The sequence below is a fragment of the Bufo gargarizans genome, chromosome 7 (genome assembly GCF_014858855.1).
Source record: "Bufo gargarizans isolate SCDJY-AF-19 chromosome 7, ASM1485885v1, whole genome shotgun sequence".
Classification (NCBI taxonomy): domain Eukaryota; kingdom Metazoa; phylum Chordata; class Amphibia; order Anura; family Bufonidae; genus Bufo; species Bufo gargarizans.
Window position 1 is genome coordinate 72,250,101 of NC_058086.1, and position 15,752 is coordinate 72,265,852.

Genomic DNA, 15,752 nt, shown 5'->3' on the forward strand with positions numbered 1-15,752 from the left:
GGACTCCCAAGAATGAGCAGAGATTTAAATAAATATATGACAGGTTTTACAGAATTTTTCCCCCACAAATATACAATATATTAATCTGCTCTGCATCTCCTGCTTTATAACATGCCTGCATTTTTACAGTGAAAGGTTTGCTGTAACCCTCATTTGGGACAAATCCATTATTCTTACATTTTCAGCTGAGCAGACATGATTATTTCAACGGGGTGCGGGGAATAATCCTCTGCCAGACTCCTTTGGCCGTGGCTCATCTTCCATGGAAACAAAGGACTGGGAGTGTTAGGATCCAACGTGCCGATCCTTATTTCCCCAGACATTTGGTGTCAGTGGCAAGTCTGGTCCCCCCTCATACATACTAGCCAGTTGGTCCAGCTGAAATTGGCAGGTTCGGCTGACTATGTGTGTATGGGCAATCTAAATGTCCTCCAACGATAAGCCTATTGTGACGATAGCAAATTTCCATCTTAACCAAAAAAATCTGGTCAGATCTTAGTCCAAGCCTAGGAAATATTGGAAATTTAGACCTTCGTTTGGCGAGCACGGCTCCATGGAAACTAAGCTGACCAAGCTAACAAAAGTTGGCCAAACCCACCAGTTCTGATCATGTGCACAAGACTCCTTCCCAACTTCATCCATTTAGTGGTGATGTGTCCCAAAGTGGCACATGACCGCTGAGTTTTTTAGTCTCTTTTTTTTTTATATCCGGTCACAATTTTTTTTTTTTCCTTAAAGTTGAAAAATCCCTTTAAGATACGAATATGTTACCAGGTTTGCTGCTGTACAAGTTACTCCCATATAAACAGGACACTAATCTCAGTTTGCTGTCTCACGGTTTAAATTAACTGCAGATGAGAATATGAAATTGCCATCTGGGATGAAATAAAAAAAATAAAAAAAAAAAATGAATATAGGATAAGGGAATGAAATAAAAGGCTTTTTTATAATACTAACCTCACTTTAATCATTGCCAAAGAGCATGGAGACAACCCAGCGTCCTCCCACCAGAGAGCCTTGGGCCTCACAAACTTGGCAAGCTCTCCGCTCTGCACAAATGGGCTGGTGAGCACCATGTCAAAGTAAAAGTCTCCTCCAATGCCTCATAACAGGATGGAGGAGCAGTTGAGACTTCACCATCAGTGATACACAAGGTTTTTATGTTTAACCCTTACTTTTGAGAAAAGGAAGGGAAATCCGTAGCTGTTAAAATTACTTCCCCCCCCCCAATTAAATTATAGGCGATCTCTGACTGTTCATGACACATGAAAAATAATTAAAAGGGTTTCTGTCACCAGATTTAACCCTATTAAGCTAGCCGACATTAGCGATGTGCTAACCTTAGCTAAACCTAACTACCGGTAGCCTATTCCTACTTTTATCTATGCCCCCGTTATGCAAGAAATCTAACTGTTATAATATGCTAATTAGCCTCTAGGATCAGGGGGGCGTTGTTCCTGCTCCCAGGGGCTTCGTTCTCCCGCCTTTGTCGCCTCCCTCCAAGTCCTAAAGGACAGGGCCAGGCAGCGCTCGCATCTGTCTGCCAGCACTGTGCTCTGGTTAAATCTCGCACCGTTCAGTATTCTGCACTGAATGGCACGAGATTTCACCATAGCACAGGGCTGGCAGACAGATGCGAGCGCTGCCTGGCCACGTCAATCAGGACTTGGAGGGAGGCGACAAAGGCCGTAAAAAACTGATCCTCTAGGAGCAGAAACAACGCCTTAAGGCCTTATGTGGAACACATACTATGGAGTTGTGGGCACTTCGTTAGCCATCATGAGGAGCCGCTACGCCTCACCGTAGTATGGAGATATTTTCATGCTGCTCTATAATATATCGTCTGTTGGAACATGAAGCCAGTATACGGATGTACAGCAAGATCTCAGACGTGTATGGGAGCTGTAATACAGCTCTCTACATGTGGGCCAAATTAACATAAAAGTGAACGATATGAGCAAACACAAACATTGGATTTGCTGCTTCTAAAGGCCCTTTACACAGGTTGACCGAGCAGGCAATTATCAGGAACAAACTGCTCGTTCCTAATAATTGCATGCTAGTTAGAGAAGATTAAAGCTCGCCCCCAAATTTATTATTTTTTGGTCAGCAGATCCCTGTTTAGCCAGCATGTTCTGCTACCCAGAAATGTGATTTAGGTGTCCACATCAACGATGCCTTCAACCTACAAACAAGTGTTTGCTCTTTGCTCAGGTGATCAACGGCACTTTTACACAGAGCAATTCTCAGGAACGAGTGGCCCTAGGAACATCTCTTCTAGAACATTTCCCCGATTGTCAGCTTATGTAAAAGGGCCCTTGTGTCATCAGTCCTTTCATCATCCAATTATCCAAAATCTATAGTTATATGCCCATAACTGCTTCTACCTATCCTATATTTAAAAAAAAAAACAAAAAAAAAAAAAACTGAGAAGCTATTTATGTTAGGAGTGCAAAGATTTTCCACAGATATACACCACAAGCACAAGTAGAAATGTGCCAATAATTGAAAAACTATGTATTTTGTAAAGAACTATGGAGGTCAGCTTCAAGATGTTGAGGTTTATGATGTAGTCCAGGTCACGATTCCATGTTGATCCCTTTCCAATGCTTCCCATGTCCCTCTCGTCATGTGACTGCTCACTGGCCAAAGTGGGTCAGCCCTGTAGACAGCAGTCGGCTGAACGGTCATATTTCTTGTGTCCACAGGGACACAATAGGAATCCAGGAACTAGATGGGAGCAGCAGGGAATCAGCATGGATGGATTATTTTTTTTTTTTACTTGCAACAAAACGCAGTGCAATCTGCCGCCACATGTTATAGAGCAGGAGGCGCTGAGCAGATTGATCTATAGTTTTTGAGTAAAGATCCAGTCTAACTTGTCATTTAGTCAAGCAAATCTCTGTTCTGTCTATGCTTGGTGTCCAGTAGGCGGTCCTTTCGGTGACTGACAAATACCTCTGTATGCACACTCGTACAGGCTGTCAGCCACCGAGTATGCAACTTTGTGCAACAACCCCTGAGGAGGCCGTTCACTGGGCAGATTTATACCATGGCGGGTTCTGTCACCGTTGTTCACTTTAAATGCTGTTCACCTGCTTGCAGCTACTTTCACATCTGCGGCAGAGAACACCAGCAGGCTGTTCCGGCATAGGAACTACGGCCTTCCCGCTGGACCCCATTAAAAACAATAGAAGGCAGACACTACATGGCAGCCACACAAAAATCTGGGGGGAAGGTCATCAGCATCAGTGGGCTACAAACAGGACGGGTTTTCTGCACTGAATGCAAATAAATGTTTCTGCTCACTGACAGCAAACAGAGATTGATACACAAAATGCATTGAAACCTTTTAATCTTGTGGTATTATCACACTGACCCCATGCATTTCTATGGGGCCATGGACACATCCACATCATTTGCAGGTACGTGCGGCCATTCCACCACTTATAGAAAAAGTGTTCTATTCTTGTCCGTGTTGTGGATGAGAATAGCCCTTTCTATTGATGGGAGTGAGAAAACCGGAATGCACATGGAAGGTATCCACACTAGTGGATTAGATCCAGTCTGTAAATTCAGGTTGAAGACAACTTCAGAGGAGTGTCCTATAAGTCCTGGTCCTGAGTCTTCTCAAGCTGGTGAAATCATCTACCTGCGCCTCCTACAGTTACAACCCCATCATTTTAGGGGGATCCTCCTGCTCAAAAGGATGTTGAGCCAAGAAGCACCAAAACTATTTGCTTTGGCTAATAGACTCTGAAAGACTAAACGCAAGTCCCCGTATACATTTCTCTTTATTACAGCCAGATTTCTGTTCATTCCTTCTAGTGCGTGCAAGTCTAATTTATTAAAAGTAGAGAGCGAAGCGGAAGCCGTTCCAAAACTTTCCCAAGAATGAATGTCTGTAGCAACAGTCTCCACAACAACCATCTTCCCAGGAGTCCAACTTTCTAGTAAACGTTACATGTGACGAAGCTCAGGAAACATCTGGGAAATGTGCTAAATGAAAACTTCAATTTATGAGACTCTTTCATTACAGCCTGAATGCAGGTTCCTCCAATTCCAGAGAAGGTAATTTTCCTTCCCCCCCCCCCCCCCTATCCTTTCCAAACCTGGTTTCTCATGGTTCGTTCAGGGTATTATACACATCCAAAACATTAGGAGTAGGCGAGTGTTAGGCCATTACCAGCAATTCAGCATGAAATATTGACAATGTGCTGAAGGTTACTGGGCTCAACTACAGCGCACAAACAAACTGCCTGGAGGAATGACAGCGTTGTCTTACGGTGCTAGATACAAGATTTATGAAGTGAAAAATAAAATCAGCTTAAATTTTTTTGATATTCTGGTTATTCATTTTTCTTTCTTTGGTCTGTTCTCTCTCTTTCCTGACAATATGGAGCTTCATTCTTCAAAGGGGTTGTCCGGTTTCAGGAAGCAACCGGACAACCCTCGAGATCCACCTTCAATAAAGAACTTGTAAGTACCGCTCAGGTTCTCCTGGTGGAGCTCCATTGTCACGTCAACAACACATGACTGCTGACGCCAATCACTAACCACTGATACCAGTGATTGGCTGCAGTGGAAACATGTTGTCAACGTGATGTCACCACTGCGGCCAGGTAAAGAGATCCCAGCCGGGAGAACTGGAGAAGCAGTGAGGGATCTGTCAGGTAAGTACTTGCCAGTTCTTTGTGACAGGTAGATCCTTAGGATTATCTGGTTTCTTTTAGAAACCAGGCAATCCCTTTAAGACAATGGTGTAGCTATACCTACATAACAGTGCTGCAGGTGTGCAAAACGGATTGGTGCGGGCACTGCTGGGTGCTTCTAACTGGGTTAAAAAGCTATATACACTATCACAGCCATTTTTAAATAGCCTCAATTAGTCTATGGTAAAAGACAACAAGCAAACCCTGTATAGTCTGATTGTGCCAGCCTCGCCAGGCTCCCTTCTATCCGTTTTGTACATCTTACAAAACATACATTCTAATAAAGCAGAGGACAAATGGAAGAAAATGTGACTGTAGGAGTAAACTATTCAGGGTTTGTCATCTGTTACCATGGAGACCCATTGACTTTATGATAGCTGTAGAAACAAAACGATGGGAAGGTGCTTCATTCCACCCTCAGGTGCTTGACTTTCGCAACCAAACATGGTTGAAAAGATGTTTATACCCTTTTTATGTCTAGTGAATAATTATCTGATCCTGTAAACATCCCCCGAAATGCCTGGGTCCCTCAGACAGAACATACTTACCCGATGCCTGCGTCCCTCTGAATCCCTGCACGGCTGCCGCTACGTCTCCCCATCATATGCAGATCACAAGATTCAGTGGCGGCCGTGCAGGGACAGGGATCTGTTGGGCGCAAGATTCAGGGACCAGGTATGTTCTGTATCCGGTCATTTTGGGGGTGTTTACAGGATCGCATAACCCCTTTTAGTACACTATATGAATGTTGGCACCTGCAAATAGTTTCTAGACCTCATCACAAAGGGAATTACATTGCAGTCATGCACCATATGACTGATTTTAGAAAAGTCCTCTGCCTCTATACTGTTGAAAAAATTGGCAGTAACAAGCTGAGGTGCAATCTGGCCCTGTTCAGTAGATTGAAGCCTAGTCACCAACAGCCGTGCACCTTGCCAAGGCAGATGGAGCACATGTCCAATCCTGTTTGGCATACCAAGCAGTACATCGGTCCTAAAAAAAAAAAAAAAAATAATAATCGTCAGTTCCATACATGAAAACAGTCTTCAAGGAAAACGGGTCTTGTCCTGATAAATCACACAAATCCTGAATTCTGACTCCTTTCAAGAAAGGTTTGACACATAAGGCTCCATCTCACTTTCCGAGATACAGCCATATCTGAATTCACATCACAGTACATGCAGAAGTGATAGAAGAGATTTATTTCTCGCCGGCTTTCTTTAGCCCGTCTAATCTTGAAAACAATTTTTCTTACTTTTTGAAAAATGTTTGATGACTTACAGTATTTCCTATCATTTATACAGCACTGACTTTTTTCTTATATTTATTAATCAGGACTCATCCGAACATTTGTAACCAGAGGAAGAACTCCGGCTGTGCATTCAGCTTCTTCTTCTGTTGTACGCCGAGACATCAGGTGACATGTTTTAGCATCGCCCGACACATAAATACGGCATTGGACAAAGACCAGAATTTCCAGCCAGGAAAATCTTTTTGCTCTTTTCTAGAGTCCAAACCTCTGGATGTGCAGTGGCGTCCACCTGCGACTTTAGACACAGCTTTACTTGTAACAGAAAAATCTTAGAGACAAGGAAATGAGTGAGGAGGTCATATGGTTTTGCACACATCTGTAGGCTCACTGTACAACAACCCTAGAGGCACAAGTCTCCCGTACAGTATTGGGGCATAGAAGTGGAGATGGGCTTTGTTGCCACTGTTGTTCTTGGCAGACACGGCACGCAGGGAACTGCCAGCAGAAAAGGGTGCGTGACCTAGTCCCTGATCTGAGAGAGGACTCTTAATTTTGCAACACTGCCTGCTGGGAAAAGGCTGATGTCAGCCCTAAAAGCAGAGCGTTTGGGAAGGATAAGGGGCCCTTTGTTTTCAGTTGAACTGTGAAAATGAGAAAATGGCTCCAGTCTGACAAACAAGAAAACCACACAACTGCAGGTCAGGCCTCAGACCTCTATTTAAAGTGACAGTGCTTCATTAGTGCTTGTCTTGTGTCTGCAGAGCTGCGACACAGGAATCAGAAATGAGCTATGCATCAAAATAAAGCACTGGGGATGGGTGTCTTATAACAAAGACATGAAAATCTGTGAAGAAACAAAAAATAACCTATAAAACTACATTGCTCACATGCCTGTTAAAAAATTTTTTTTACAGAAAAGTCTAATTATATAAAAATTTGGGAATGGAGGAGGTAGATGGGAAATCCTGACATATTAATGCCTTATCAACAGGGATATTATGAGGCATTGGTTATATTTGCGGACGTCAAATCAATGTTTTAGTGGGATGACCCAATGGATCAAAAGTGGGTAACCAGGGAAAGTAATGTGAAACTATATCAGCAATGTACAAAAGATATGCTACATAGATACATATTCAATATTCTTGCATTAGGGTTGATAAAAACATATCTTTATGCAACATAAAGATGGGATGAAGGTGCATTTTCTGCGACTTCCAACACGCACACTCCAACAGAACAAAACAAGAACCAATGTACGTGGGAAATTTTTCACATTCACTTGTGCTGGATTGTGACGGACGCCCGGGAGAATTAAGGAAACTCAACAGTTGCAAAATTGCCTCTGGCTTCATGCAATTAAAGTAAGACTGGCCTTAAATTTGCATGGGTCTGACAAACGCATACAAAACATGGGAAAAGATTATACAGCTATGTTGCCTATAAACGCCTGTAAAATGAAGAGGTTCCCTACGATGCGTTCATACGACACCACATAAATACTGGCAAGGAGACATTGTCCGTGTCATATCACATGAAATATTTTTAGGCCAGGAAAAAAAAAAAAAAAAAAAAGACTAAACGACAGGGTGCTAAATATAAAGCAGGCGAATACAAAAATAGAGCTGTGTCGAGCTAAGGGTATAGGGTGGCAAAGGCCCCGTTCCATTCTCTGTAATAAAATACCGGTACTTCTCAGCTGCAGCATATGGCAAAATTCATATTTACCTGCTGCAGTCATTGGGTAAAATGATCAAAAGAACATCGGCTCACACGCAACTTGGAAGCAAAAACGGAATGATCCCAAATACCTACATTATTATTTGTAGGGCGCGCTCGCTACATAGGGTAAGTTCACGAATATAATGTGCGGTGGAGGGACGCAATGCTAACTATCGTAAATCAAATGGACATGCCAGCGGGCGCTTTGAAAATGCCTTGCCTGCGGGAAAGGTGGGCATAACCAGCTGGCTAAGAAGGTTGGGGGGAGGGGGGTTACTACTATAGTCTCTACTGTGCCTATGAACGTACTGTCGAGAACAAAACCATAACAAGATGGCTAAGGATGGGGCGTACTTCTATGGTCTCCGCTGTGCCTATGAGCCCACTGCTGGGAACAAAACCATAAGCAGGTGGCTAAGACGGTTGGTGGGGGTACTACTACAGTTTCCACTGTGCCAATGAGCCCACTGCCAATAACAAAGCCATAAATAGCTGGCTAAGGAGGTTGGTGTGGAGAGGGGTACTAATAAAATCTCCACTGTGCTAATGATCCCACTGCCGAGAACAAAACCATAACCAGCTTGTTAAGGAAGCTGGTGTGTGGGTGAGGTGTGGGTGGGTACTACTATAGGCTCCACTGTGCCGATACTTCCACTGCCGAGGACAAAACCATAACCAGCTTGTTCAGGAGGCTGGTGTGTGGGTGGGTACTACTATAGGCTCCACTGTGCCGATACTTCCACTGCCGAGGACAAAACCATAACCAGCTTGTTAAGGAAGCTGGTGTGTGGGTGAGGTGTGGGTGGGTACTACTATAGGCTCCACTGTGCCGATACTTCCACTGCTGAGGACAAAACCATAACCAGCTTGTTCAGGAGGCTGGTGTGTGTGTGGGTACTACTATAGGCTCCACTGTGCCGATACTTCCACTGCCGAGGACAAAACCATAACCAGCTTGTTAAGGAGGCTGGTGTGTGGGTTAGGTGTGTGTGGGGGTACTACTATAGTCTCCACTGTGCCTATGAGAACACTGCAGAGAACAAAATGTTTAAAAACTAATAAAATAAAAAATATGCATGGATAACGCAAAGGGAAATATGATTATATAGAGAGGTGCCAGGACCCCGCTGCATGTGTATTAGGAAAAACTGGTGCAAAAGAATGGAGACAAAATAATAAAAGGGTCCCCAAGTGCTGTGCAATGTAGTAGTAAAGAGTTACTGTTCCATTAACCCTCTTCTCGCCCATTTCTTGTTTCCTTGGACAGAGACACATGGCGGAGGAATGTCAACAGTTGCGTAAAAGCACAAAATCTAAATACGGCTGACTCTCTTGGTTCTGAGCCCTTATTGTTTCGCTACCTTGAGCTCTGGCTAGCCAATTTGTAACACATTCCTGGGCTGCAGACTGCCGGCCCAGTCTGTGAATAACACTGCCATGATTTATTTGAGGATAAATAAAACATTGCCTGTCCCATGATGGATGTGAGCAGGCTAGAAGCCGAAGAATGCCTGGAATGTAGCTCTCTGCTTGGATCTCAGACAGCCAAGCACAGTTCTCAGTTATCAAATGACCTCTGATCGCTTCCTTCATAAAGGAATGAGCGGCATCTTGACATCCAGCTCCATGCCAGCAAGACAAAGATACATTCACAGGCAACGTGACATCTTCTCCTGCACTAGCCATTTGTTGGGTGGCTTTATTAATCCATGGAGATGTCCCGTGAGAGGACGCATGCTGCAAAAAAAAAAACACTGGTGACAACTGCAGGGTGTCCTTGTGTCAGCTGAGCAGCTGTGCTCCCACCCTGGAAGGAGAAGAGGGAGGGGAGGCCGGTGGGCCTTAAAACAGGCCAGGGTGACATTTGGTGCAGGATACTCTTACTGGGTAAGTGATACCAGACACAGAACTAGGCCACAGTATCAGAGAGGAGGAACGTATGGGACTTGTTTCTGCCTCTGCAAAAATTCTCCTCAATGTACAGTAATGAAACAGTCCTTTTCTAAAAGATCGAAAAACACATCAGTGACATTGATTATGGCACCAAGACTAGCATTTTTGAGGAGAACTTTTGGGGAATTTTCTTTTTATAATTATCCATGTCCAAAATATTACTTAAGGCTTTTGAAGATCCTAATCCCAAAACCTTGTTCTAATTTCGGTAGGACAACGTGCCGTCAAAAGCACTAAGACGACACTGTGTGACTACGTCCATTGTTCCTGCACGAGAGCCACAAAACTGCTGCCTAAACTTCTATTTCTACTGCCAAAAACATAAGTTCATAAAAAGGCTCTATATAAACAAATAATAGCATACCGAAAGACTATATAAAATTCTATAACCTCCACAACCTCAGAGCTACTACGTGACACATTAGCGCCATGCCCAGAACTAAGCCAGTACAGAGCTCACTGCTACTCTGGTCTCATGACCTTGAAAATACAAACCCTGACAAGCTCCACAGACTGCATGCTGTATCATGGACACCAAGCATACGATTACGGTTTTCATTCCCTCACATTATTTAGAATCAATAGGGAGAAAAAGGCACAAAAAGATTATTAATGAGGCACTTACAAGTGAGGGTGAAACATCCGGCTCATTTTTGAGACATGGTCATTTTCACAGTCTAGTTCATCATCTCCTTGGTCCATGCTGTACCTCCTCTTACTGGGGCTAATAGGCGGTGGGCCCGTCCGATGATTGGTGAGTGCAGTAGGCATTGCAAGGGGTTGCATTCTGTGTTCACTCCGTAACGCTGCTTCTCCTGTAAAAGTGACACATGGGTATATTAGTTGAATGTAAAAAAAATATATACATTAAGAACCAATAACCTGTTAATGGTTAGTAAACAGTTTTCTTTTGGTCACTGACTAAAAAGTTCAACAACCAGCTGTAACAGCAGTGACCCCTGCTGTGGTTTTAAAGAGGCCCTGTCACCTCTTCTGACGTCTGTTTTAGTAACTACTTGCATTCCCCATGTAATAACAATTCTGGAGCATCTATTCCTATGACTCTGTGATGTCCCATTACTTTATTATTCCTGCTAGCAGTTATAATTGAAATACTAGCAGTTTGCAGTGAAGGTCCAACTGGGTGTGTGTCCCTACACAGTCTGAAACTGGCAGCACTGAATGGATAGTGAGACTGTGGTAACTAATGATGCTGGCTGTAGTCCCTCCCCACTTCCAGGTTGATAATGCGCCAGTGCATGGGCCATAATTGAAATACTAGCAGTTTGCAGTGAAGATCCAACTGGGTGTGTGTCCCTACACAGTCTGAAACTGGCAGCACTCATTGGATAGTGAGACTGTGGTAACTAATGATGCTGGCTGTAGTCCCTCCCCACCTCCAGGTTGATAATGCACCAGTGCATGGGATCGATGAGATAGTGGAGGCAAGTAGGATTTCCTTTATTTTTTATAAGCAATTCTGACCCTTTAAAAAAAAAAATAAATACCAACCAGACAACCCCTTTAAGTTTATAACTTACTACGGGAAATGTTTTCATTGTTGCAACAGTTCAGGTGAGCTGTAATAATATCATATACAAGAAAGTTTAGAGATTAAATACCCCAATATGTCACTAGAACATACAATCAGGTACCTTCAAAAATAAGGGAGGATACATACGCTCCTCTCCTCAAATAAATAAACAATGCCCAGCATGCCCGCATTTTTGGCAAGCAGGATGATTGCGTTTATGTCACTTTCCCTTTAAAAGGCCACTAATGGTTCCAGAAAGAATTTCAAGTCGTTCTCTTACTGTGCCGGCCTTAGAAAACCCCTTTCTACAGCCACCATCAGAATCTGCAGGATGCCAGCCGGCACAGGGAATTAAGGAGTGAAGTGACCCAGAATACGCTGCAGGGCTGGGGTTTAAGATCTGGCACAGATAACAAACTGGAACTTTCCATCTCAATGCGGCAGGGACGGTGAATAGGCAAACCTTGTATGCTGGCTGCTCGATAAAGCTTTCCTCATTTAGCCGCATGTTTCACCAGACATATATTGATTTTCTTCTCTTTATTTTGTGCAGTGACAACTAGCAGACTGTACTAGGGTGTAAGAATATTATCTAACATGCACAGAATAAGTGGATTTCTAATTCTTCCGTTGCGAGTATAAGCGGCCTCCACACTGGGCAGTGGTAAGGGAAATGGTCAATAAATCACGACTCCCACTCTACTCAATTAGTCAGATCGCTGTGTGTGAAGAGGCACATGCAGCGCATAAAGCAGAAGCTTGACTAATTAAAGCAAATAATACAACATATAAGTGTGCATAAGAGTTTATCCAATGACCATGGATGCTTTTAGTTTGGACAGTATTGCTCCAGAGCTGCTCTTCGTACTGTAACTGTGGATCAGAATTTATGCTCTTAATCAACCCTACAGCCAAAACAAATGGAACCGGCTGCTGCAGCCTGTGAGAAGGGAGGATCAGTGGCGCTGGATCGGGAGGAGCTGGAAAGGCGAGTATAAAGCAAATAATACAACACATAAGCGCTCATAAGTGTATATCTAATGTCCATGGATTATTTTATTGTGGACAGTATTGCTCCAGAGATTCTCCTCGTACTGTAACTGTGGACCAGAATTTACACCCATGGTCATCTCCGCAGCCAAAAGAAATGGCACTGGCTGCTGCAACTTGTGGAGGGAGGAACCGTGGTGCTGGATAGAAAGGAGCTGGAAAGGAGAGTTTAAGTGTTTTCCCCTAATAAATAAAAAATATCTTGGGACAACCCCTTTACAGTTTTTTTTTTTTTACGGGATTTTCATATTGATGGCATGCCTAAATCGGTCAGCAATTTGAGGAAGCCACAGCATTCAAAATAGCTCCAATGAGCGCAGCAACCTCCTCGCAGCTTACCAAACACAGCACTGTTCAATTGATGGTGGCTGTGCTTGGTAACGCAGCTCTGCCCCATTGACTTGAATAGGACTAAGCAGCGCCAAGACCATGTGAATGATGAACATGATGCCTAGGAAGAGGCCTAAGCTCTTCTGGAGCGTCAGAGCCTCTTCAAACAGCTAATCAGCAAGGATCCCTGGTGTCAGACCCCAGACAACATCATACTGATAACTACCTATCCTGATGATAGGCCATCATTATGAAAATCCCAGATAGCTCCTTCAGGGTATTTCAATAGTTTACCCACATGTCCACTCAAAAGTAAATGTAACTTTGGCTATGCTCATATGCTAAAAAAAAATAAAAAAAACATGTCGTAAAAATCCAGCATGTATGTGCCACGGAACGCGTGGCTGACGGAGGTTGGAACTCTGATATCTGCTGCAGTTTTGGAGTTTATATTTCTTGGGTCTGCCCACGGAATTAGACCTAATCCAGATGCAGACACCAGTCATGGCATCTGCAGGTTTCCAAGCCAAGAAGGCATATGCTTTTTTTTTCTTTTCTTTCTACGATGTGGTTTTAGAAAAACTGTGGCCTGAATTTCCCATTGGAAACAAGAGGAGGCAGATTCTACATCGATTCCAGCATGAAAAAGGCACCAAACTCCATGAACAGAAATAAAGGTCATGTAAACATTCAGGAAAATGGACTATTACAAGCGAATGGACTTTTTTAAAAGGTCATAGCTCACTGAGATTATGTACTGATATCGAAAAGCATGAGAAAAGTCAGGTTTATTGTTAATAAGCAAATTTGGCCACAAGGAGCACTATTCTGTTGCTGTGTACAAACCGGTTTACTATGCTCTAATCTTGTACCATGCTCTTCCAGAATTTATCCCTCCGCTATCAATTAGCCTTGGATTAACCACTTCCCACTGAAACAATGAACACTGTGATAAAAGTACAGTCACGTGTGTTTTTCAGCACGTGTGCATGGGGTCACTTCAAGTTCCCATGGGGCTCATCTCAGCCTAATCTAATGCAGCTCATACAAGTATATACACATACACGCTAAAGCAACCACAATGAGATAAATACTAGGGGCGACTATGAAAACAAGTGCAAAGGAAGAAGAATGGTTGGGCCAAGCGATCAGATTTGTTAGTTTATGTAGCAGAATCATAAAAATTGGTTCTACCCAAATCCTCAATAGAATAAAATGGAGCAGTAGACTGAGGACATCATCGATGGACCTGTCAATGACATCACCTGTTCCCAGTAAGCAACTTGTAACACTTTTGCCTACCCTGTGACAGGATTGTGCTCATACTCTGTTGGCACTGAAGAAAGTAGCTTACTATTATCAGGTAATGAAGGTTATTTCCAAGTTTATTACAGGTCACCCAAGCACTAGGTGATAAGGGAATCCCATAATGCAGCAGTGACATTGCCAGTCTTTACCCTCCGAGTCTAAGATCAATGAGTAACTTAAAAGTTATGTAATAAGCAAAACTTTACGTTGCTCTCAACATCTTAGGTCTACACATAAAATATCGGGCTTGGGACAGTAATAAAAGGGAAGGCTTAGTAAACGATATGCTGTAAAACTAGCAGGACTCCTATAAAAGTGTCTGTTATACACAGTGGGGACGGCAGATATTATAGGATGATAGGTAATCATTGTTTGGATCCGTGACTACGTGTTTTATAGGAAAGCACTTTACACAAGTGTTGACACAAAGGACTACAAAATAGGAAAATCCTTATGGGGTTCCCAGGAGGATGGGCTGTGGTACCGGGCACAACTACACAGATGTAGGGATGTGCCACTGTATCTGGAAATACACTCGAAGGGACTGCCATATACATTAGATGACTGTCATCAGAACCCATAGATTCCAGCGTTATCTGTATGGAGGTTCCCGATATAGTCATGGGAAAGAGGTATTGGGCCAGTGTATGGAGGTTCACGATAGTCATGGGAAAGAGGTATTGGGCCAGTGTATGGAGGTTCACAATAGTCATGGGAAAGAGGTATTGGGCAGTTGAAGTTCAATATGCCCAATCCTTTGTTCTCACTGAAAATAAGTGCCGCCAGGTTTCGACCAGTGACTTCTTCTCATCTCCCTGTTGAGAACATATGCACACTTGGCCAACAGATATCTAGGGAGCATGGCCACCATAACAAGCTCACTAATATCACGTTGATGGCCTATCCTAAGGACAGGTCTTCAGTGTGTATTCTTGGTATTGCAGTTCTTTCTCAATCAAGTGAATACGTGTGTACAACATTTAGGGCTTTTCCAGACACAGAGGCATTCTATACATCTTACAAACCCCTTAAGTGTTGCTTCACATCTATTTCCTGCAGTTTACTGTTAGATATGACAATCTTGGTAACACCCCTATGGCAGGTCAGAAATTCCCCAGGGTAGTGCAAAGTACTTACTTTCAACTCTATGTAGACATTTGGAGAACAACCACCTGTCGGTCTGGAAATATAAGGTACATGAGGTTAGGGGTGGGCGATATAGGCGATATAGGCGATATGCGATATGAATTTGGGCCACGATATGGATTTTCGCCATATCGCCTATATCGCCGGACCGCGATATGATCGCGCGCACCATGTTCTGAGCCGGCCGGCACAGCGGAGGGAGGAGGAAGGAGGAGGGAGTCCCTCCCTCCCCACTGTGCGCGGCTGCCGCTGAACACCAATGAGGACCGAGGAGGAGGAGGGGAGGGACTGTGGCCACTGCACTACCAATGAATGTGCCGGCCATATCCCTCAGGGTCCCCCTCCTCCCCCCCATCATTGGTGGCAGTTTGCAGTTCCGATCGGAGCCCCAGCAGTGTAATGCTGGGGCTCCGATCGGTTACCATGGCAGCCAGGAGTCACGCTGCTGAAGTCCTGGCTGCCATGGTATGTTAGTGAGCAGAGAGCAGCGCATTATACTCACGTGCGCTGTGGCCGGCGGTCGCTCCTTTTTCTGTCTGTGCGGCGGATAGCTAATGCTTACAGCATTAGCAATGCGCCGCACAGACCTATGAGAAGAAGGAGCGACCGGCGGCCACAGCGCACGTGAGTATAATGCGCTGCTCTCTGCTCACTAACATACCATGGCAGCCAGGACTTCAGCAGCGTGACTCCTGGCTGCCATGGTAACCGATCGGAGCCCCAGCATTACACTGCTGGGGCTCCG

The 15,752-nt window shown here is 43.9% G+C and overlaps 1 protein-coding gene across 3 annotated transcripts in view; it reads right to left on the minus strand.

Moving 5' to 3' along the window:
• The window catches only part of VGLL4 (vestigial like family member 4), a 102,109-nt gene that overhangs the window by 8,153 nt on the left and 78,204 nt on the right, over positions 1 to 15,752 (minus strand). For all 3 annotated transcript variants that reach the window (XM_044301429.1, XM_044301427.1, XM_044301428.1), the window contains one exon: positions 10,265 to 10,454. In XM_044301429.1, the coding sequence (XP_044157364.1) occupies positions 10,265 to 10,454 (190 nt within the window). The remainder of the gene's footprint in view (positions 1 to 10,264; positions 10,455 to 15,752) is intronic.